General features: G+C 40.8%; 3 protein-coding genes across 11 annotated transcripts in view; 1 reads left to right on the forward strand and 2 right to left on the reverse strand.

Moving 5' to 3' along the window:
- LOC147204798 (uncharacterized) overlaps positions 1 to 23,761 on the forward strand; it is a 29,701-nt gene extending 5,940 nt beyond the window's left edge. Inside the window, exons 9-16 of one of the 6 annotated variants that reach the window (XR_015100880.1) lie at positions 17 to 188; positions 489 to 601; positions 1,626 to 1,713; positions 2,098 to 2,158; positions 13,734 to 13,951; positions 14,031 to 14,121; positions 22,691 to 23,068; positions 23,177 to 23,761. Coding sequence is in view for 2 of the 6 variants with exons in the window: in XM_086110641.1 (XP_085966767.1) it covers positions 17 to 188; positions 489 to 601; positions 1,626 to 1,713; positions 2,098 to 2,151 (427 nt within the window). In the remaining 4 variants the exon portion in view is untranslated. Of the gene's footprint in view, positions 1 to 16; positions 189 to 488; positions 602 to 1,625; positions 1,714 to 2,097; positions 3,874 to 13,733; positions 13,952 to 14,030; positions 14,122 to 22,690 lie in introns of those variants that run through there. The other 5 variants (XR_015100879.1, XR_015100881.1, XR_015100882.1 and 2 more) reach the window with 5 other exon arrangements.
- On the reverse strand, positions 4,938 to 20,285 carry aifm3 (AIF family member 3). 4 transcript variants are annotated; one of them, XM_086110638.1, is made up of 20 exons: positions 19,992 to 20,284; positions 15,200 to 15,418; positions 13,720 to 13,933; positions 12,562 to 12,671; positions 12,375 to 12,484; positions 12,249 to 12,293; positions 12,073 to 12,169; positions 10,524 to 10,636; positions 10,180 to 10,266; positions 9,064 to 9,155; positions 8,854 to 8,984; positions 8,608 to 8,723; positions 8,443 to 8,514; positions 7,854 to 7,917; positions 7,443 to 7,519; positions 6,798 to 6,975; positions 6,621 to 6,719; positions 6,446 to 6,521; positions 6,000 to 6,104; positions 4,938 to 5,309 (listed from the first exon to the last, which is right to left on the reverse strand). In XM_086110638.1, exons 2-20 carry the CDS (start codon positions 15,228 to 15,230, stop codon positions 5,267 to 5,269), a joined length of 1,860 nt encoding a protein of 619 aa, XP_085966764.1. In that variant the 5' UTR covers positions 15,231 to 15,418; positions 19,992 to 20,284; the 3' UTR covers positions 4,938 to 5,266. The 4 variants fall into 4 exon arrangements, with proteins under 4 accessions (XP_085966764.1, XP_085966765.1, XP_085966762.1 ...); XM_086110639.1 differs by having other exon boundaries at positions 6,798 to 6,915; positions 19,992 to 20,282; XM_086110636.1 differs by having other exon boundaries at positions 12,249 to 12,484; positions 19,992 to 20,285.
- On the reverse strand, positions 22,613 to 23,269 carry cldn26 (claudin 26). The gene has a single exon (XM_086110642.1). It carries the CDS (start codon positions 23,267 to 23,269, stop codon positions 22,613 to 22,615), a length of 657 nt encoding a protein of 218 aa, XP_085966768.1.
- Positions 23,762 to 24,288: the final 527 nt, after the last annotated feature.

The raw sequence follows: 24,288 nt of genomic DNA on the forward strand, positions 1-24,288 counted from the left end.
TCTTCTGCACCTGCAGGACTGATGCCACTTACAACAAAAGTGTCCGCCTGAACTCGTTTCTGTGCGGTGCTTTGGGAATCTTCCTTCCTCTTCTCTTTATTCTTAGTTTCATTATGAGCACCTTCTCCAAAGAGCAGTTGAGTGAGCTGATAGGAGAACGGCCGGCTCAAACGCTTTTTATCTGCGCCGTGAGTGCTCTCCCTCATATTGACCAAATGATTTTTTTTGTTTGGATGACCTGCAGAGTCTGATGACCATAATCTAAGAATCAAAAGTTCCTTTTCTAGTAGCTAAATATCTAGTATAACCAATACAGAAAACACCTCTGAGTATGATGCAGTTTGATTCAACACTGACAAACCACAATAACCAACATACGTGTGAATAAATGAATACCTCACTGACAATGTTGATCACAATCAAGCTTTGCAACTTTGCTCATGCATACAGTTATACTTCTGTCTCTCGTCTCCGTGTCCACTTCGCAGGGCATAGTGATGTACTTGTGGGACTGGATACCAGAAGATGGGCAAGTTGTGTTTGTAGTGCTCTTTGGGGCTTTTTGCTACCTCTTACTTTTCCTCGGCAAACATTTTTCTGGGTAAGTCCTTACCACAATCTCTCATATGAATAGAAATAACGCGGAAAAGTATAGATTTTGGGGGTTGTACATCTTAACCCTTTCAGGGACAGTTTATCATGTTATCAGGTTACAAGGTGCATGGAAGGGTTAAGACAGGGGTAGAGGTGTCAAACTCATTTTTGTCGCAGGCCACATTATAATTACCGTTTCCCTTGAAGGACCGTGATGACTGAAACTATATAAAGAAGTCAAGAATAATGTTTTATTCAATTATTGGTTAAGTAACTGTAATGAGGGGTTTGGGAACAAGAAAATGCTTACAATACGTCACTGATTTATTACATGTGAAAATTTGAAGTTTTGGTACGTATCATGGAAGTTGTCATCTTTGATTTGCGTTTGCGGGCCACTTAAAATGATGTAGCGGGCCACATCTGGCCCCCAAGCCTTGAATTTGACACCTGTGGATTACGATTTTTAATTAATTTTTTGTCAAGATTCACTGATGTGATGGAAGTTCATTTGATGTTAACTAGTTGTGGTCAAAGGGCCTTTTTTGAGCAAGCACCCGTGCGCTCGGCATAAAAACAGGCACATTTTCGTGCCGGGCCAAGTCTCGTTTAGCATGTTTGCGAATTTGGTAGACCGTGCTGTGTGTCGCTAGGCAGACCGAGGGCGTTTCCTATTATACTCCTCCCACAACGGCGCAAACGCTCCCTTATGCCTAGTTCGACCTGTGCAAGATCTAGGGAAACGCCAAAAGAAAGTAAACTCCACCCTTGCGCATGGTTAGATTGCACTTTGTGCTAAACTTGTCCTGGGCAGGAAATTCGAGCCCAAAGAGTGCACGCATCTGTTTTATCTTCAAACCAGAAACATGTGATTAGCAACCAGTCAACCTCACGCTCTAAACATCATTTATGGTGGTGTAAAATCGATAAATTGACTAGTCGGCTAGTTTGTCGAACACCCTTTTTGTGGAATTATTACACACACCATTATTACACACGTCATTTAATTGTAAGTCTCCCTCATCCTCTAGTCAAAGATACAAGACTTTAACAAAAAAGGAGAAGAGAACAATGACAGAGTACAGTGATTATATCCTGGATATCGTCAAAACCAAGAAGGTAAGACAATTCCCACTTTGACCACGAGTTAACTTTCAACAAAGACATTTTTATGTTGGAAGCTAAGTAATCCTCAGCTCTTTTATTGTCTTTTGGCCTCTTGCAGGAAATTGGTGTTAAAGCCTCTAAGTGCACTTCTGTCACAGCTGTATAAAACATGTATTTATTATTTATTTACATATGCTATTGACAAGACAGAGTTTCTTTATGGCTAATCAATCAACCTGATGGGGTTATTAAATGACTTTTTGAGTACCGGTACACGTCATAAACAATTCGTTGATGCGTGGCGGAATACTTAGTGGTAGACTACGACCACACATTTTCATACGTATCCGCTTCATAATTTGTGAACCTAAATCTGACATTGCATTTACTCTACAGGGTAAATTGTATGAATGGTACCTCCAACAATGTGCGGCGGAATATGACCTTTGACCCCTGGGTAAGATGACTGTTCCTCACGTGTGTTTGTAGGTCAGCACAGTGCCGACAGGTCCGTTGTTTGTTTGGACAAAAGATGTATTATGTGAGAAAACACCGGCACGTTTGCAAAGAGACTGACAATCATTCACCAAATAATGCAGCCAAGAGCGTTGTGGCGTTTTTGATTTTAGAACGTGCCTTTGCTCTTCAGCATAGTCAAGAGAGTTGTGATTGTAGTCATTCAATGAAAGAAAAACAAATGTGAATACCTTTTTACAGTGTGTACTTCATACATGTAGCTAGTTTACAAATACACCTCATCATTCAAAGATTTGACCTCCTTCCAGCCTGCAAAAAAGATCTGTTCTTAAACCTTACTGCACTGTCCTGATGTGTTCTCTTTGGAACACAATGTGCTCTTTTAATAAGCAATGCTGTTATAGTCGCTGGGCATTATTGTTGTTCCTTTTTGTACCAATAACACTCCTGCCATGATTATCTCTATGATTGTACTGGATACAAAACATTACACTGTATCTCACTTACATCACAAATTAGACACATCTAATGAGCTCCAATTCAAGATTCTGCATTTACAAACATAATAATGTTTCATTGACACTATCAAAGACTTGTTTTGTTAATGCGATTGTCATTTGCATTATACTATGAGCTGTTTCTCTTTTTTTTTTTTCATCACATTATTTTGGTTACCTTATGTATAGCTGTGGCTGTTGCAAAATATTAGGAACTTTACTCCGTGTGATGCAGTTCAGCTCTACACACAATCACACTGATAAACATTTCTTTTTCAATTGATACCCCCTCACAGTGTCACTGAAGATTGAGTGTTTCCCAAGGTCTCATGTACAGAGAGTACCAGAGAAATCGTTTCAGGCGGAGGCCGATATTTACAAAATACTTTACATTAAATTGATGTACATGTGTTCCACAATAATGATGCTTAATTAAAATACCAGTAATTTATATTACAAACTGTAATATGTATTGTACAGTCTATTTTACAATATAATTTGTTTGTTCAGAGTAACAGCTCATGTACTGGATCTCATGACATTGTGCTAGTGAGTTTAAAAAAAAAAAATTCAAAATAAGTGATGCAGTCAAACCTCGTTACAACGTACCTCGAGGCACATAACGAATCTGTACGCTATAATGGTAGTTCATTATAACCATTTCCAATAAAATGGCCGCCAACTACAATGCATCATACATTATAAACATTTATAGAAAGTGAGAGACAATTTCAGCCTTCACAGACAGCGAGATTTGCTTCCATTTAAGAGACATGTTTTCAGACCATGTGCTCAGGACCGCGGTGTGCGGTTGACCTAAAAAAAATTATTAAACTGGAGCACATAATGAAATATTGAGAATTTTTGACTGCAGTGTGACATTTTAGAGTTCACTATTCCACCATTTCAGTGTCTTCAATATTCCTGGTGGTCTGTTGTGTCATGACATTAAAAATAAATGCCCAGGGATATTTTCTTTTATTTTTTACACAAATGATGTAATATCCTCTGTTCTTATTGAGCGTGTGATTTTAGTGAATTTAAATTCAATATTTTTTAACTGTATTGTTGTGGTGCGAATTGTAGAAGAAAAATCGGACTCGTATAGAAATACCTTTCTGCCTCAGAGAATGAAATTTGTCAAACGCACAAATGAACTCTGCCGTTTCTGTTAAACTCATTAAATATTTTCTCTTAACCATTTCCTTTCTGTTTTGCTTTCTGTGAGTATATGTATGGAATCAGATAGTGCTGCAGCTGGAGTAATGAAGGATTCTGTGAGGCAGAAGACCTTTATTTCAAAGTTATAAAAATCCTACCGTTGCTCCTTTTGTAGGATGAACAATACAGTAATCCCTCGTTTATCGCGGTGAATGGGGACCAAAACCACCCGCGATAAACGAAAATCCGCGAAGTAGCGTCCAATTAACATAAACAGGTAAAAAAAAAATTTTTTTTTTTAAGTCCGCAAACGGTCCGCGAGAAGCTGCAAAACAACAGCGAGTCACATAGAGCAACATATACAGTACTGTACTCCATGTATATGTTAAAAAAAAAAATAATTTTAATATGTTTGAAAAAATCCGCGATTCACTGAACCCGCGATAAACGAACCACGAAGTAGCGAGGGATCACTGTATATATATTTCTTAAACCTTGTGTTTTACCCTGGAGCTCTGTACATTACCAGTGTCTCTAATTCTTACAAACAGAACCAGTGAAGATATAATAAATGGAAAATAAAAATTTCACCAGGAAATGCATTTCTTGAAAAAGTACAGGATGTGATGGAGGCCACAAACCTTAGTTCCCTGAGTTAGTAATAAAACATCCCAATGGAGTAGACTGCTATTAGCAATTAGCATCATCATGATCATCATCCTGTATAATTTACAGTTAATCTGACATACAAGCATGAATGAGGAATCAAAGAGATCAAACCTTTTGTGCAATCTAGCAAGACAGCCATCAGTAAGAGGTATCATTTAATTTTTATATGTTAAGTACAAATTAAAGCTGCACGTGTGTTCCAAAGTCAGTCACAAGTCACACCGCTCGGTACATTTGCACACTCAGATGAGATCCATATCAATCTTGGATGCAACCCTTTTGTTGGATATCGTTAGATGATGCATGTGCGACTACTGAAGGGTCCAGTGAAGATTCTATACAGAAAACTTGAAAATGTATCATGCAGATAAGAAGCCTGTGTGCAAGAACACACTCAATCCATTATTCGGAAAAAAATAAAAATAAATCAGCCCAATTAGAAGTTGTTTTTATTGCAGGGCAGCGCATTCAAGATTATAGCTATATACACTCTTGCCAATGCCCATTAAAGGCTTGTTATAAACAAAGTGTACATGAAAAGGACATCTTGCAGCTGAATCCACGACGGTTTGAAACATGACAAGTCGGGTCACCAAAGTCCTGCTGACTCAGCGCTCTCTCTCTCTCTCTCTGTGACATTTCAGTAGATTGAACAGTCACAGATCTCAGACTAGAGATAGCTGCCTTTTGTCTCAGCACCATTTAGTGTCTGTATCCAGCATTACAGTGCACACCTGCTCCGTACATGTGTACACGTGAAGTTATTGGGAGCCCTTGTCAATCAACCAGGAAATGTCTCCAGTCCTACATCAAACAACCAATAGAGACAGACACGTTATGTAGTTACACGTTAGCCATTTTGTGAAACAGCCCCGAAGCCCAGTAATCATATCTGCAGTAATAGCAACTAGATTACTTGCCAAGAAGATCCTCCCAATTTTTGTGAATGCATTAATCGAAATGAAAGACATGAGACTAAAGTCAACTTGCACCAAATAAGAAAATCAAACAATAGCACGACTGTAGAAAATTGACATTCAAATGGCGTTTGCAATTTGGAACATAACAAACAGAAATTGTGAGGGGAAAATACGCCGTTAAAATTGCTCAAGAAATAGAAGGTTGAATGACGTGCTAACCAGTTGCCCACCATGCCCTCCCTTTGCATATTAGAATACATTTATTCAAGATTACGTTTCAGTAGTCTCCAGATATTTGATCTTATTTATATTTTTAAATCATACATCTCAATATTATCTTATTTTATTGTAATTGTATTTTTTTTAATACCATAATTGCTGTGACCTGAGTCAAGCAACATACTTTGTGGAACAATAAGTCAACTCGAGTCCCCCATTTGTCATGTGATGAAAGTCACAAGTTGTTGTGTTCTCCTACAAATTTGTCATGTTTCCCTTCAAAAGCTCAGGAACCACACAGAACATAAAGACTATTGTAATCACGACCAGGTTTAAGTCTTGGATAGCGACTTACTCCACATCTCGTTTCTTAATCGTCTTTCCGGATCCTAAGACCTCAGCTACTCGGGACACAATGGGATCGTAGTTCATGCTGGCCACCGCAACCACCTCCTCGCCCCTGAAAATGACCCAGCCGAAGTCAAAGAAACAATGATAATACACAAATAGATTCAAATATATATGATAAAATATATATGTAGTTAACAAAAACAACCTGAATCCATTCAGAGAATAACTATTGGGGACTCATTATTATGAGAAAAGCTGACATGGATGGGGCAGATCAAAAATCATTTTCATACTTAAATTCCCCAGGTAAACCAAATTTAGATAAAACCTCAAAATGATGGAAAATTATGTATAGATGACTGCTGTTGTAATCTTCCAGCAACTGGCTGATTTTTCCGATCGACAGTATATTGTGTTGCACGGGTCAATAAATGAGTAACCATCACTTGCCTCGTGTAAAATGCGACAAATCTCAGTTCATCCAGATCACCTTGAATGATGACATCATCAAATCCATCCCCATAACCTTGACAAAAAAAACAAACTTAATAAGCGGTCTTACTTCGAAATTGGGCGCACGCACATTTCAGCAAGTCCCGTTGTGGTTCCTGCACAATAAACATACCTGCATAGCGTATGGTCTTCCCAAACATGGCTGACCAGAAGTAAGGCACTGTTTTCACCTCAGTGACTCTGCCCACCATGTTGAGAGCTGCTACCCTTCCTGCCGTAGGTAAAAATCCAACTTTAAAGCATAACTTTGCCCATTCACTAAATCACCACGCAGTCCTTACACACTCACCGTGCACGTGAGCCATTTGCCAGTGAGGGATGTTAACCTTCTTATTGTTGCGTGGCGAGAAGGGAAAGGTCACGACATCTCCCCCAGCGAAGACCCCTTCGGCATTTGTCTGCATCATCTCAGAGACAGCAACAATTTGACCTTCAAATCGCATCTTCAAAATCATATAAGCAGCGTACTGTAAAGAGATGCAGAGAGCAATCTGTGCCGTTGACGCCAAGGACGCCCTAATTCATAATACAGTGGTTTATGGAATATTGGCGCACCAGTCAGGGTGCTTTAGTGAATCTTTATCAGTGTGACATGCAACATTTTTATTAAAACAAATGTTGCTCATTGAACAAGTACGTTATGGCAGGAAAATGACAGCACTTTTCTGTTGTTTCGCGTATTGTGAGTGCCTACTCGTTGTTGTTTTTATCTTTCAGTTACTCTTTCAATGAAAGTCACGCAATGTGCTGTCAAGGGAACTTTTCCACATTTGTTTTTGTCACCACGAACTGATGCAAATTTCAAATTGGCACATTTCTTGAAACGATGAAAAATTATAACACTCATCGTTAACCACTTCATGTTGTACAAACGTGGTGTGGGAGCTTGTCGAGAGCTCAACCATGATTGAGAGTTTTCAGTATAGCAAAATACCTTGTTGACGGTGATGAAGCCCTTTGAGTCCATGTGAATGCCGCTCTGTTTCAAGAAGCTTGTTGCTGGAACACATCCTGCAGGAGAGGAGAGTAGTGAGCACACTAACATACAGGTGTAATGTTTCCCATTTTCCACATGTCAGTTTTGTCAAGTCTAGAAAAACAGCATTTGTCCAAATAGCAGAAAAGAGACTAACTTTTCATCCCGAAACTACAGTTTGTTTTGCTGTATGAGCCTAAGGGGGAAAAAAAATAATGTTTGCTCAGCCGCCACTAGCTTTAGAAAGTGTCAAGTCATGTGTTAGTACAGTAATTCTTCGCATCTCAATATTAGATCTAAATGACTACAGATGGGATGCTCCCTGAAATATTTCACAATAAAATGTCACCGGAATTTTGGCTTGCTCACCAGCTCCGATGACACAGACATCTGCCCGCAGGACTTTGCCACTCTTCAGCACGACCTCCTTCAGCTGTTGTAAAGAAACGCATACAGAATTCACCATTACGTTTTGTTATTTTCATGTTTTAATCAGTAGGACTGACGGGGCAAGACCTAAAAAGTCACTCTATTGGAACGATTTGCTCATCTTGTCAAAAATAGATCAGTAACGTCAAAAAACGTCCTCCAATATTAAGCTGGTATGTTTTTAAGAATAAAAAATAAGTATCTGAATATACATCACACTTACACTCGGGCCAATATAAGAATATCAACAATGGATAGTCCTAGATACTTGTCATAGTCTTGAAAGAAATGTGACAGGAGGACCTTTCTGTTACAGTCCACCAGCACTGGGTGTTCAAGGTCAGCAGTCTGACCTTGAACACCAGGTTTTCTTTTCAAGCAGGCCATCCAAATTTAGCAATCGTTCTGCATTCAACTACGCCCCATTCTAATGCAGATGTTGACACCACGGCCGTGTGACATTTTGAAGATGCATTACGTGTGACTAAAGCAACTGAGCATCATGCTGTGTCTCTCACTTTGTGAATACCTGTCCATGATGGCCAATCATCTCTGACACCTCATTCAGCATGTAGAACTTGACCCTGTTGGCTTCAAAAAGCTGCAGGGAGAATCAACATAGACGCGACAAAGAAATGAGGGCAGACTTCGAAATGAGAAACTGCGGGTTATTTTCGGTTGATAGTGCAAATACCTTCATGATGGCTTTCCCTACTTTCTCACCGAGGGCTTTTTTAAATGGGACTGACTCAACCCCAATGATCGAGACAGAGTGGGCCTTGTCAGTCAGAGCTGCAGCCACCTCCATACCTGCGCACAAGACAAATTAACATTCAACATGCAGGAAACAGGATTGTAAATGTAGCTTCAGCATTAAGCAACCAACATTAGTTGTGATAGACAACAACTTCAAATCACCATTCCATACGCAATTTCTTACCGACAAATGATGTGCCCACAATCACAGCGTTCTTGTTGTTGGCCAGCCTCGCTATGCTGTTAGCATCCTCAGGCGTCCGGAGGTGAAAAACATTCCTGACATCCCCGCCCTTGTAGTTAAGAGGTTTGGGTCTTTTCAACAGGAAATTAAAAACATTTGATTATTTTCAGCAAAATGAAAAAGATATGAGGAATTTCTTTTTCCCCTAACTTGTTTCCTGTAGCGACAAAGAGTTTTCTGTATTCCATCCTCAAGCCTTCTTCAAAGGTGACAGAGTGTGTCTTCACGTCTATTGCCACCACCTATAGACAAAGCAAGTGTCAGCTTTGAGAAGTACATAAACTGTCACAAGAGAATCCAAATTGAATGGCCAAAGAGCAAAATGACAAGTGAAACTGTATTCCATTTGAAAGTATTGCCATTGTTTAATGACCTAAGATGTATTCCAACCATGCGTTCTTGTGAATTTAAGGCTTTGAATGTTCATTGGTAATTTTGATTGACCTAACTTGCTGCTTTTACAAAGCATTGCAGGAGAATATGAGTCTTCCAGTGTAATTTATTTTACTTTACGAAGATCTGTGTGCTGGCTAATGAGCAACGCTAGCTAACAAACGTTAGCTTTTACAATCTGTTAGCCATACCTCAAAAATGTCGTTATATGTCAAGAACATGTATTGTTCTGACTTCACTGGATGAATGTAAATTAGTTTGGTCGACCGTAACATTCTTCTTCGGGTCGAGCAGAGAGTTTTAAAAGCTAATATTTTGTTCAACTGATTCGCTTAAGAGCCACTTCATCCTCTGTGAAGAGTTTTTAAATGTAGGAATATATTTCCTTAATCCTTTTTTGGGCTCAGTTTAAAGTTAACAAATATGGTTACTTTAGACAATAAAGCTTTATGTTCTCAAAACATCAATGCAACGACAACAAAAAGAAATCTGTTTGCCAATGTAAGGACTGTTTTTAAGCACCATAAACACATTTCTGTTTTGATTATGGCATGTTGAAATATTGTTAACAACAGAAAAATCTCACAGCGCACCAGCAAACAAAAATGTGTACTGTATACTGAAATAATGATTTGTTGTATGAATGCCAACGGAAGGGGTCTATTCACAGGTCAATTGTACCTTCTGCCATCTTGTGGAAGAGCATTTAATTGTTCTTCCTATTGCTATATGTCGCTGGCACAGATGGAAAAGGATATATAGTATTCATCATTTGTAGGTAATGTTTATTGATTTTCAACCATTGAAGTGAAATTGATTTTGAAACGACGTTTTAAACAGCTAATCTTCGATTGTGAGTTCACCACCTCTCACCTCTTTTTCTGTGAACAATTCAATGTCGTGATCGTGCAGGAAGTCCCTGGAACGTAACCTCAGCTGTTCCGCTGTGCTGTCTAGGGACTGAGGGTTAGTACATTAGTGCATTTATTAAACAGAAAGTTTGTCAAAAGAAGAACTTCTCTCCCACAATTACCGAGTCCAACAAAAACAATCTGGGAATGTTATCAAGGCAATCTTGACTATAGTTGTAACTACCATTATTCTTAACCAAAAAAAAAAAAGAACACCACACAAAAAACAACAAACAAAACGAAACAGTGGATGATCTCTCTGGTCTCTGTTGACCAACTATCTCGTTTTGGGGTCTGTGTACAAACCTTACTCAGTTTAGGCCTGTCATAAGGAGGATGTCTGTCCATGGTGCATATGACGATGCGCTCAGTGAAGCCCTCTTGCCTCAGCGTCTCTGCACACACTAGACCTGCTGGACCTGCACACATGTGTGACCAACACTCATGTAATTGCTTGGACTGCAATAACTCCCATCAATTGCCTGTGATTGTTGCGAGATGCTATCGTGAAAAACATCATTTATTTCAGTTGTTCACTTTTTTTTTTTTTAAGTGTGACTCTGGACCGGATTCAGGATTTTATTGTTTTCAATAATTTTAATGAATGAAAACCCCAAATTTACAATCTCAAAAAAATACAATATGACAATATGATTTGACCTTCTGAAAAATATGTTTAATGAATGTGTGCAGTAAGTTTCACTCTTTAAATTGATTTACTGAAAAAAAAAGTCTCTTTGTGCAATATTTAAGTTTATGGAGATGCGCTGCCAGGTACATATAATGTAGAGCAGCATGTTGCCCTCCTCTGGTGTCGTGCAAATGACCCCTGGTGGATGCGAATAGTACAAGGGTGACATCAAAATAGTGTTAAATCTTTGATTAAGATATCCTTTGACTTTTGGGTTGAGTGAACGCTGGCGCGTTTTGGCTGCCGCTGCTCAACCCGTATTATTTTGTGTTTTTTGTTATTGTAAAGTGTCCTTGGGTGTCTTGAAAGGCGCTTATAAATAAAATCTATTATTATTATTATTATTATTATCAGCACAATCTAATGGGACGCTTTATAAATAGTGGAGCTTGCGAACAGTGGAACCTCTTAAATGGAAACACCCATGAGGTTGCACACTTTGGAATGCAAACAAAAATATGAAATGCGCCTCTAAAGTTTGCACAGAGTTTGACCCACCGTCACAGCTGACGTCAAGCGAGATATCGGCGCATCTCATGAGATCTCTGTTCAGCAAGCATCCAACCACTAACTCTGCACGTTTTGCTTTTATTTTTGGTCACTCTCCCAAAAGAAAGACCAGTCTTGACAAGAGAAGAAATAATACCAATAGACCAATCGATTGCCTGGTTTAACTAGCATTGGTTTTTAAACAACTCATCACGCTCTTCACATTTTGTAATCATGAGACCAAGACGACGCCGAATACAATTGATCAACAGTGCCATGCCATTGTGAGGCTGCAACAGATTAACAGAAGGAAGTCGCCAGTAATCTTGGAGTGTCATCGTCATCATCAAAGAGATCGTAAGAGTCATAGGGTCGACATCCTTGGAAATGTATTGGTCAATTCGTGGATCAGAAATCTATTGTGAATTCCAAAATTGTAGAATTTGAAAAAGTTGCGCAAAGAGGACTGACAAAACGAAAAAGCTGGAACTGCATTCAAACGTTGAAGGAGGGTCAAATGAAGTTCACCTGTTACAGATCCAGTCTATTTTTAGGTCGGCCATGAAATTTCACCCACTGGCCAAAATCCCCCAACTTTTTGTGAGTATTGTTTGAATTCCTGTCCCTCAGCAGGCACAAAGAAAAAAAGGGGAAAGAAAAGAGCACAATACTGACCTGACCCAATAATTAAAACATTTGTCAAGCTTGTGCTGGAGTTAATGACCGCAGAACATCTTGCCATGGCCTTTGACCGTTTCTGCGACTGAAGAGCCTGAAAAAGGTTTTAGAGCTCTCAATCAGGTCGTTTATCGTACTGAATTAGTAACTGCTTTTTATTCATTCTGGTTTACCTGCTTGTTTGCTCGGATGATGACCTTGTCCTTTTCAACTCTGACCTGAAGCAAACAAGCATACGTAATCCTTGTGTACACACATGCTCTCAGAATGCAGCGAATGCTTCTGGCTGGGAAGGTCACCTGGAAGGTCGGCAGGCTGTCCAGGCCGGGGAAGTCTTCGATGTCGCCTGTTGCGATGTTGAAACAAGCGCCGTGCCACGGGCAGCGCACGTGTCCTTTTGACAGCACACCTTGAACCACGCAATGCGTTTTTCCTTTATGCTCAAAGAAAGGATGTCAAGTCTTTTCGGAATTCAACCTTATTTACCTTTGACGAGTGGTGCGCCGTAATGTGGACACTTGTGGCCCATTGCTGAGAACTCGCCATGTTCCTTAATCAACAGCGCTCTGCCACATCCCAAGTCAACCTCTCGCATCCTGGAACATGACGTTGATGTCGTGACTTTACAAGACAATACATTACAATACATCTGTATTTATAAAGCGCTTTACAGAACAGTTAACATAAAATGACAAAAAAGTATAACAGAACACAACATAAGACATGGACAATCATGCAATCGGAACCACTGGATCACAGGTTTCAAACTCAAGGCCTTGGGGGCCAGATCTGGCCCGCCACATCATTTTATGTGGTCCGCAAAAGCAAACCATGTGTGTTACTTCCATGATCCATGCTAAAATCTGTACCGAAATGTCAAATCGTCGCGCGTAATAAATAACGTTGAGATTTTGCAATAATTTTGTTATCCTGTTAATACGCACTCAAACAATAATTGAACAAACTATTATAGTTGACTTGACCGATGTCAAAACAGGTAATCCATCAATTTGTTGCGTTCAAGTTTTAATATATATACATTTACTTTGTTTCACTGTCGTAATGGCCCTCCGACAGAAGACGTAACCCCGAAGTGGCCTGCCACAAAAATGAGTTTGACACCCCTGCACTAGATGACTAATTGTCATTGCTACAAAACTGCACTAGATGACTAATTGTCATTGCTACAAAAACAGCAGGAACCTTGACTTAGAATTTAGTGCTCGGGCCCTGATGATGATGATGATGATAAGAAGAAGAAGATGAAGAACAATAAGAATCATCATCATCATCACAATCATTTCTACAAAAACATGAGTGATCTTGCAGCAGTCGTTGCTCCGCCCCTAATAATTAACTGGACAAACATTTACAGTATTATACTGGAAATAAGCGTACGTTTTACCAGATCACTGCCGACAGTAAAATAGTTTTTCTTTGTATCCCCATACGACAATCCAAATTCCCAAACAAGTTTGGGCTGTTGTTTTAATTTCATATCACCAGTCAGCTATCCATTTGCCGGCTGGTTCTTTCCTGGTCAGCAATAGTTGCTTAACCCTTAAAGGGACAGCGCTTACTACAGCGGACAGCTTATCATGTTATCGGGTCAGTGAATATAAACATAAGATTTCCTTTGCTCACTGTCCGTTTTCCAGATCTTTGACATGACAGACAGAGGCCTCCACATAGTCCCGTGATCTGTGGTAAGCTTGGAGCAAGGCGGAGTCGTCGTCCGAGCTGTGTCCGAGGGCTCCGTTCGGTCTGCAGTCTGCAAAGGGACTGGCCTTGCCGTTCGGCGAAAGGCCGTCCACCTCTTTTTCGTTTTCCAGGAGAGAGAGCTCCACTTTGACTTCAACTGCACAAGACAGACATGGTCATTTCAGCAAATACTGGAGAATTTGACTCAACGGGGAACAGTGCGTTGGAGTAACTTTTTTGTCTTCTCTCATTAGAGGAGCTGCCTTCAACTAAGAAGGGCCGTACAAACGCAAGCAAAGGACAGATGAAGTCACAAGTGGAACAAATGAAAGCAGGAAAAAAAAGGTGAATGGAATCATTTAGAGGGGAAACTTGCTTAAATGATTCCTTTTCATCCATTCTTCATTCATCATGAGGATAATTGTCATCAGTCATTTGAACGATTTTGCCTCAAAATCCTTAAGTCATTTATTGTTCATACTCATGATGCTCAATTAGATTTACTTTTATATTAGAATTCAAATGTATGACTATCACACGAACAGGTCTGGTGAAACATTCCTCCACTTTTTTTTCTTCTCCTTTAAAGGAGAAAGGCAAAGAGTCATGCAATTTTCGATTCAATAAACATGAACATAATACCAAAAAAAACAGTTTAAAGAACTTTTTTAATTTACCTGCATTAAAGGTGCGCAATCTGAAATGATATTAATTCCGGCAGATGTGCGACTGTTTGGCTTTTCTGCACATGAAAATACGGTTGCGGTGGTGTCTTTTTTTTATTTTATTTTTTTAAGTGCAGCAGGCCGTGTCTGTTTGGCTGGAAAATGTGCTGATTGTCCAGGTCCTACAAAGTAATCTGTCTGGAATTTTCTCCCGCTGAGTAAGTCATGATTAAAACTAATGGAAAATCATAATAGTGTGGGCAATTGGCGGAGGTGAAGGAAATCTCATGAGGCTGACGGACGTTCCCTCGCTTAGGTGAGACTTCAGGGAACAAGGAAAGCTGTGATCCGTTTGAATTTCTATCTAGTTGTCATAGCTCCGCACGCACATGCGATCGCTTCTTTTCTTTTTCTTTCATGTTTAGTGCAAAAGCTAAACCGTACACTGTGCTATTACAGTATTGCCGACAAAGCTTGCTCATCAAAAAAAGCTACAATATGAAATACTTTGTCCATGCACATTGACCACAATATTGGGGACACTGCACAATCAGAATACAGCATTATCTGATTATACGTCAGCGTTCTCTACTTCTTGTTGTCTTTAGGCGCATGGGAAGTTCGGGCCTTTATGCCAGCTGACATTTTATCACAAGACCACAAGTCTAAAATCATTCAATAGAAAATGAACCGCAACTATTTTCCTTTTCTATAACTCCCGGGTTGACCTGGCAAATGAAGAAAGAGGTATCGGTCACCTGGTTTGGGTTTGGAGAAGCATCCTCCCATGGTGGGCTCAGGACTGATGGAAACCGAGGGAGAGGGAGGGAGGGAGGGAGGGGGAGAGAGAGATGAGGGGAGGCGAGTTTGGGTCAGGTCCTCTACCCTCCGGATCCTACGTTGCAGTGATGTCACAGAAGCAAATGTATGAGAACCTTCAGGTCCACAATGGATATTTGTCAGTCCCTCCACATAATCTGCAAGGACAGAAGAGCGCTTCACATCAACGACATGCACCGCCAAACACGTCATTGCACCTTTTCAACACTTGTGACGCAATCACAACAAGATACTGATTTGTCTCCCAGAGGGACACTTTTAAAGTTATCTCTTTGTGTTTGTTTTATTTGGTTGTGACATATTTTGTCAACTGCCATTGGCTGGCGACTTGTCCAGATCAGTGGCGTGCATCTCGGGGGGTTAGGGCGGGTCAGTGGCCCCTATTCCCTGGTATCCACCTTGGGAGGGGCACCCGGAGGACCGTAATATCGTCGTTGTAAGAGGAGAAGGAGGAGTTATATCAACTAAGCCGCTCCAAAAAGCAACCTTAAAAATCATTGTCATAAATTATTTTGTCCTTTGAACTTGTAGCTATGTATTGTTGTAAAAGGCACACCTGTAGTCTGCTGTCCACATTGACACAATTGTCCTGTATTTATTTGTGCCACCTTTCAACGATGATAAACTTCAAGAATCTATGTGAGAACAAAGAGGCTGCGTTCTTGCACCTCGGCAAAAGCGTTGAAGAAATAATCATAGCCGTTGAATTTGCAATGCGCTTCTCCAAAATCTCAGTCCGTTCAAGTTTGCTTTGTCTCACGCGGGCGCTCGTAAAAAGGAAGCAATCCTGCTAATCGACGACCTCAGTCCACACATGGTTACCGTTGTTCATGCATATTGCATAGGGGAACTGTTAAATATTAACGGCACTCCGACACCTATTAACTTTCTTGTCACAGTGCACATGAAAGGAAAGCGAGGGGCCCCTTGAGTTTCAAAATCTCCCCCCCCGTTTTGTTGCCAAATTGCGCCCGCATCTCTAGCAGCTCTGGTATTTGAGCCTCGCATGCATACAGTGACTCCCCGCCGAGCTCGGCCCACTTTGAATGCGTGCGGGGCGGCACGTTGCGTCTTACAACACGCAGCCGTCCGTTAAGTGAGTTACCCACGTGAAGCAAAACCCAAGAGAGCTACTTGCTATTCTGCGCACATCTTTAAGTCCTTGAACTTCAGGGACGGGGTGGGGGCGGAGTGTGCGCAGCTGAATGGATGTGTGTGCTGCAAAGTTCCAAATGAGAAGTGGAAAGATCCCCACTGTGTCCGGCCTCTCTGTTGCTGAGGCCGAGTCACTGGAGATCAACTTTGCAAAGTAACTTGCTCGTGATAGATGCCTTTTAATTACTGCAGCAATTGGACACAAAATACAGCCTCCCATAAAAACAGGCATTGCATGTTTTCCGGCAGTAAATGCTCTTATCTGTTGTTTACGCGTGTATTGACCTCATAGGTATACTCAATTAGACTAAAGCCATTATTCTTGACTGTATCTTGTTGCCTTTTCTACTCTTGCTGATTGTCAGTTGTACTATAAAAATGGGGTTGAGTTCAGTTTGCAAAAATATGGCATGGATTTTAAAAAAAAATGTTTCTTCTTTCTCGTTCTTATCCCCGGTACTGTCTGCTTTGCTGCGGTAAAACTTTTGTAAAAATTGTCCCCACGGTCACACTAACAAAGCCTATCAAATTGCTTTGCATCCTTTTGTATGCTGTTTGACCTTTTAGTGTTGAACTTTGGCAATCACCCCCCAAAACCGTTTCAGTGACCTGCTACGTGTCCATCATTTGGAGACAGTCTGATTAAAATGACAGAACAGTAGAATTTATTGTGACAGAGATACTTGACCCTGAACATTTGAATGCGCTAAATGATGACTATCAAGTGATTGGTTGTAGATTTTAATAAGCGGTGGAGTTTGGTTGCCATTTCAAGCAACAACAACAACAAAAAAAATTCATTGCATCTCTACAATAAGAGCATAGTGACAACATAAGAGTTTGGAGATATGGAAAGTCCCCATCAGGAGCTTTAATATGACGTCTGACCTCATGTGGTTTGTCGGAAACTGATCTCGTTAAGAGTGAATTTTTATCGTGGCGACTCATCCCCCACACATTTGGCGGTTGACTCGAGCACACACACACACCATCTCACTGACAAAGGGAGGAAACAGGTGAGAGGAAAGGAGAGACACTATACTGTATTAGATTTGAGAGGCTATTGGCAATGATAGCCTCATTTATCAATTGCACTCATGCATTTGAGTGACAGACTCTCCCTACTTCACTTCTTCGCCATAGATACTGTACGTACAAATTTTAAGTGCTGCACAGTTCAATATTTTTTACTTTTTTTTTTTTAACCGTGTCTTCAACAACCGTGCGATAGGCGGATGTGCCCGTGTGTATGTGTGTGTTACTACTGTTCAATTTAACAAGCCCTTCATAGCTTTGAATTATTTGGTCAGCTAAAAATCACGTGATCCGCCTTGGTTTCCGATCACCGCGATTGGATCGGAGCGTCCGTAAATAACTGTTTAAGATCGCTTCTCCTGCACTTGTTGCAACTTTGTAAGAAACAACAAACCATCCGGGTGTTCCAGCGAGCCCGAGATATTTTGCTCCAAAGTAAAGTAGGTTAATCAGATTTGTTCGTCACAACATATGACGCAAATGGCAGCTGCTGGCTGTTGGTCGGGCGCGTCCCCAAACAATGCTAATAATCCAGTCTACAGAGAAGCTGTCACTTTCACTCATTTCCCTCCAATTGTAAGACCACTTACAGGAATGTCGTGGGGGGGGGGGGGGGGCAGAATTAGCAGCTTGGTCGCCCGATCCATATAACCTGACTGCGACCAAGAAAAGCAGGAATGTTGAGCACCACCAATCTGAGCGAAACATCCATAGCTTCGAACAGGACCACAATATTTGTATTCGCCGCATGACAAAAAACATTGTTGTTATTGTTAGACACCACTCAGAAAAAGTTGCACCTATCGGGATGAACCTAAAATTTTGTACCATCCGTCATAGTCTCATGATGTCAAAACTGTGAAATAGCAAAACGGAAATTATATATAGATAGATAGATAGATAGATAGATAGATAGATGGTAAAAAAAAATATATATATATATATATATGACAACTATTGACAACGCCCTCTGATCTTCACACAAGAGCTCTTTGCAATCCAGCCACATACGAAATAGTCGACCGCACCAGTTTCCCTCACTTTGCATATCCTATTGGCTCATGAAATACAAGATAAGCCGCCCTAATCGTCCCCAGACTGTCAGAGGTCATGCACTTTGTTTGCTCAATGGTTGAACATGAAGAAAAAGTAACGTTGGAACACCAGCCAGGACACCTCTCTTGATGTGTTAGCACTAGCTTTAATGCTAATGTTCCTGGTTGCAATTGTGTGGAGTGCTTGTGACAAAAAAAAAAAAGTGGAAATGATCAGATCGTATTTATCTTTAAATAGTATAATTTGTAAATGTCCAGCATACTTCTTCAATTTGCAAACAAAAGTCCTTTAATTTTTTTTTCTCAAAAGTGGCTATTCATCTGTCGCTAGTTAAACGAACAACGAATCAAATGAATCGTCCAAAGAAATTAAGACTAACAGTGTATTTTATCAAATTGGGGCCTCCCCTCTAAAAGCCATACATCATCCACTTGAATACATAAATGTCACACCTCAAATAGATGCCAAACGTTTTTCCTCTCAAAAAAAAAGAATGTTCCTATAACAACTTTCTGCATGCCATGTGTAGATGTCTCTGCCACAGTACCTGTGGAGCAGAGGTGGCATCCGTAAAGCTCAAGTTTTCTTGGCAAATTCAAGTGGGAAAATGCTGGACAAACCCAGAGCAAAACCTGCTGAATAAAATTCAGCATTGGACCCCAAAGAATTTGCCATTGGGAAAAACACGTCCAATGAAAAGAAGCGAGCGCCCCTAGCTGAAGGACGCAGATCGAAAGTGACCAAGGAGCTGGAAAAAAGCTCAGAGTGGATTTATTCACTCCATAAAGGAGTTGTGGCATCAAACTATGAAAGAAAATGAGTGAGCTCTACAATTCACTCTTTGTGGGAGATACCCACATAGTTGCTGAGCTGATCTTCAGCAAATTCTAAAGACCCTGTGACGCAATGGAAAAGTGAAACCATTTTACCCCCAGGCAACTATTTTACCATACCGTTACAAAAAAAATTTCAAGACAACAAACTTCCATAAGTTTTAAGTTGACGCAGTTCAAAAATATTTCAAGTTCTGCTGTTGTGAATATTGGTATGAACACATTCCTCAGCAAAGAATTATGAGTTTCCAGTACTTATTGCTCCACAACAGAAAATAAAACTCAGCAAATTGTTTTGATTACTAACGCTGTTGCCACAAATGTCAGTCATTTGTGTGTGTGTATATATACAACTTAAATTACTCTTTTAGCCACAAAATACAAGTTGTGTTTTTTTTACAGGCTATAGATACAAACACACTCAGACATACACACATATAATTTTTTTTTGGGGGGGGGGGGGGGGCGAGTGCAGCTCCAAAATTCTATAGAAGTTCTCCAGCATTGTAGAGTTACTCGTGTTACATTGCCCTCTGAATGAGACACTTTCCCTTGCTTAATTTGCCCATTTCGGGTCCTGTTTTAAAACAATTACCCGGAGATGATAAAAAATGTGTCAAGCAGAGCTTACCAAAAAGCGCTGTGGTCCTGGAGCAGGTGCATGGAGCGCTGCGGTGCAGAGAACATATTTGCACTACTCCCCAACAATCCACTTCCTCTGTGGGACTCCTTCTTCTCCCTCGGAGTATTCCCAATCCGTGTGTCCCTCCTTGCTCCCTCTTGATGCAGCACAGACTGTGGTGTGTGTGTGCGTGTGTGTGTGTGTGTGTGTGTGTGTGTGTGTGTGTGTGTGTGTGTATGTGTGCGCCCTTTTCAGCAGCAGCAGACTGAGCTGACCGGTCGTGGGAGTTGCTCTCTCTCACTGGCCGAGCCTGTAAATGCAGCACAACGAATCTTTGCCAGTTTCTTAGCTGTATGCAGTATTGATGGAGTTGCTGAGGGGATGCTAACACAGCATGAATTCGCACCATGCCCTCCACTCCCCCCGTTCCCAAACACACACTCTCTCTCGCTCTCTCTCTGCTGGCTTTTTCAGTGCAGACCCTCTCCGCCTCGCCTTCAGATAGTAAAGACATGATTTGCCTGTCAAAATGAGCAAAGATCTTCTCAATGCGCTGCCTCTGTGTTTGCAATTAGAGGCTTTGTAATAATAAACATCGTGAAACATGCATGTGTTCTGAACACCAGCATGCTTTAAAAACTAGGAATCTACCTTATAGGGCTGAGAGTTCATTCAAAAAAAATCTGGAGGTGGATTTCTCGCCATAGGTTCAGCAAAGCACCTTCGAGGCCACTGCTGTGTGCATGCGAAATGGTTGACACCAAGTCAGTCCCACCTTCCATCTTTGATTGATTTGTTTTTCTCAAATTTGAGCTACAGGGTGGGGTCAAAGAAGGCAGATTTTTTTTTCCACGGATCATTTCAGTCATGTCCTCTACTCTCAGGCCATACTGACAGTTTGAACAAATTTGACAAAAAGTGGGTCAACAATAGGAACGAACAGCATCTCAGGCAATTCTTGCATCCTAAAATGAGATCAAGGCGGAAACTTTCCAAATAATTCGAATTTTGGTGAAAAATAACATGGAACTTGACTGGCAAAGACGTTTTTGGTCAAGAGAGCATTTGCGATATAATAGCAGAAAAACACATGATTTTTAAGGATCTAATTGATTTTTTTTCTAACTTTTGTGCATAGTAATTCAGAATCTGAGCAATTTGCAATAAAAGAGTTTGATTTTTAATTTGGATTTTTTTTTTAACTCTAGGTTATTACACGGACTCAAAAATGAACAAAAAGTGCATACGACATGTTTAATCATGAGGAACACCGTGTATCTCTGAGACAAGGTCACCGACAACACCACGCAGATTCTTTTGACACAAGAGGATGATAAAAGTGCGGGAAGACAACAGCTCAGCGCTCAGGCAACCACTTTAATTGAATTACGGCGCAGCATGCGAAAAGGAGACATCAAGATTGGTTCGGGGGAAGAAAATATGCAAACGACATGCGGCATCAGCCGCCAGAAGACTGAAGTGATCCTTGGAGTGTTCCTGCATTAAAGCAACAAGGAAGGCAGATTGATATCCAGTCAGTCGATGTCAGCAAGTCGCCGTGTGACATTTTGTGAATTCTAAACATCACTACAGAGTATTGTGCATTAATGACTCCCGCTGGTAGATGGCCGAGACAAGGCTCCCCCGTTGCCCATCCTCATAAAATCCAATACAGTTACTGCAGCTGTGCAACGTACCGTATTGGCCCAAATATAAGACGGTGTTTTTTGCATTGAAATAAGACTGCAAAAGTGGGGGTCGTCTTATATTCGGGGTCTATCCGTTATACCAATTCACGACGCTAGATGGCGCCAGATATAATTGAAGGGAATGCTGAACTTGACTCTCCAGGCCAAAGCGAACCCCTGTCACGAAGAATAAAAACAAAAATAGCGGTAGCACGAAGAAGAAAAATAAAAAAATAGCGGTAAGAAAGAAAGAAGAAAATAATTTGAGAGATAACAGAAAATGGAGAAACGCAGAAACGTATGTTCAGATATTAAGATTTGAATGAGGCAAAATAACACGCTTTTTCTCTCAAATATATTGTTATAATCATTTGTTTCAGATGTACTGTAATTATTTTCTGTATAAAAAATTATTTGGTGTTCAAAAAGTCTTTTTTCAAACTTGAGTTTTGAAAAACAGGGGGTCGTCTTATATTTGGGCCAATACGGTATTTAAAATAAAACAAAGTCGCTTTATAACACTTAGAGATAGATAGATAAAACCATAAGTACATTCTAAGTCAATCTCATCATTGTTTATGACTTGTTGGATTTTAACAAATCATCCAGCACTAACCATGTTCGTGTTTTTCTTTTTCTTCTGTGATTCGTGATCACATAAATTGATCAAAGCTAAGTGAGATTAATGGTGTAAAGTTTATAGGCTTGAATTTGCCAGAAGCTTGATAACCTGCTGTCAAAATGAAAACATAATTATTTTGATAAATCAGTCATTCTGTTGTTACTTTTTTTAAAAAATCGTTTGCTTTGTAATGATGATCTGACTTTCAACAACAAAAAACACGGGACTTCACTTTTGTCACAATAGAATCACAGATCTAAAAAAAAATGATAGTCACATAGCCAGCTAGCATTAGCCAACTCCAAAATGTATACACAATGTTACAAAAACTCAGTCTTGCGGTAGAGTCGTGTCCTGCGCGTTACATGTGGACTGTTGGTCACACTTGTTGTCCGCAGCTCATAGTCGGCCATGCACACAGCTATGAAGAACAAAGTCCCTCCAGTGACCAACGCCAAACCTCCAAACCATCCGGAGAACATGGCCTCTCCGTACTCCCAGCGTGGCATCACATCGGGAAAACCTTTATCCCAAAACTCCACAACTGTGGTGTATGCCACGAAGGACACCGGAGCCAGCGTGGTGATCCCCGCCACCCAGGACAGCACCCCACCCAGGATCAGGAAGCTTCTCCTTTTTGCATACTTGTCCAAACACACACGCACCCCGTCCAGTCCTGGCAGGGCAACCAGCAAAGCCAAACCGCCGGTGCATACTGACACCAACATGAGCACCCTGGAGATCTGCAGGTCCACAGGAAGTCCCAGCAAGGAATCGTAGGCCTTACACTGCACTCCGACCTCCTCCGTGTAGAGGCACATGTGCCACAGTCCCGAGTACCAGTTTTCTACTTCGTTCAAGTCCGAATTCATTGTCTTCCACAGCGGAAGGAAGGTGGTGATGAAGGAGGTCACCAGTCCCCCGAAGGTGACAAAGACTGCCGTCCTTTGCATACTTTTCGTGGTGAGGAGAACCATCACTACCTGCAAGCCTGCCGCACTGTGCCTCGCAAACTGAAAATTCACAACCCGGCCCACCTGCTGAGGTAGCCCTCCTCCCTTGAGGCTCTTTCATATTAAAAAAAAAAAAATCACAACCGATGAGTGGGAGACAATCTCTGTTTTGTTTCGATGTTCAATGAACTCTGTTTTAAATGAAAGCTGAGAAGGCCGATGCCATCCTGGGCCCGGCTACCCTGGAACGAATGAAACATGAGTACAGAAAAGAAGCAGCCGCCATAAAGACTTCTTTCTGCGGCCACGTGGAACTCATTCCAGCTTTTCCGGAGTTTATGTCTAATTAAGATGTGACATTTGACAAGACTTGACTCTCTGGATGAGGCTTTCATGAATGTAGGCAGAATTTTTATTGTCAAAAAGGATCCACAATTGGTAGCTTAAACCTAAGTCAAAAGTGGATCTCATACTTGATTTCTGCCAGCCATCATAAAATAAAAAGTGGTAGCTTGACTCTTGAGTTTAATTTATTCCGTGGTTAATTACTGTACATATTGCGTGCTGGATATGTAGTTTCAAGCAGTGTGGCATAGTGAGTTATATCGTGCGGAGTCAGAGTTGATCCTTGAGAGTGTTTTCCTTTTGTATATGTGTCTGTGTTTGACTGTTTGCGGGAACGGCTACAGGATTTTTTCTCTCCTGGGGCAAAAGGTGGCGTGACCAATATATTGGATGGCTGAGAAAATAAATTATAAATGGATTTTAGAATCTCAAATAAAATGCTGTAGGAGCTTAACTGGGTTTACACAGATTTCTGACAGGGCTATAGCAGCCCCTGCCCACAGTGTAGCGCCATCCCCGACTGTTTTATTCAAAATTGCCTGTAAGTGCATCAGGGACTGAGGCTCTGAGTGCATTGCAGTTCAGTTCAGCCACAACAGAAAGCCATAAAAAAATTAAAAAATCAACAAGGCAGCAGCTCATAACTTAAAAAACCACGACGGTAAAATGTTTGTAAAGTCAAGGTATCATTGAATTCA

Source organism: Hippocampus guttulatus, chromosome 5 (assembly GCF_054856545.1).
Source record: "Hippocampus guttulatus isolate MCC_2025c chromosome 5, RoL_Hgut_1.0, whole genome shotgun sequence".
In the NCBI taxonomy this organism is placed as follows: Eukaryota; Metazoa; Chordata; class Actinopteri; order Syngnathiformes; family Syngnathidae; genus Hippocampus; species Hippocampus guttulatus.

Coding starts and splice junctions, on each gene's coding strand:
- aifm3 (XM_086110636.1), bottom strand. CDS start 15,230: ATGGGAGGATGCTTCTCCAAACCCAAACCAG. Junction 6,522..6,620: donor GAAGACCATACGCTATGCAG/GTATGTTTATTG, acceptor TTTTTTGTCAAG/GTTATGGGGATGGATTTGAT. Junction 6,105..6,445: donor TTTGTCGCATTTTACACGAG/GCAAGTGATGGT, acceptor GGTCATTTTCAG/GGGCGAGGAGGTGGTTGCGG.
- cldn26 (XM_086110642.1), bottom strand. CDS start 23,269: ATGGTTCTCCTCACCACGAAAAGTATGCAAAGGACGGCAGTCTTTGTC.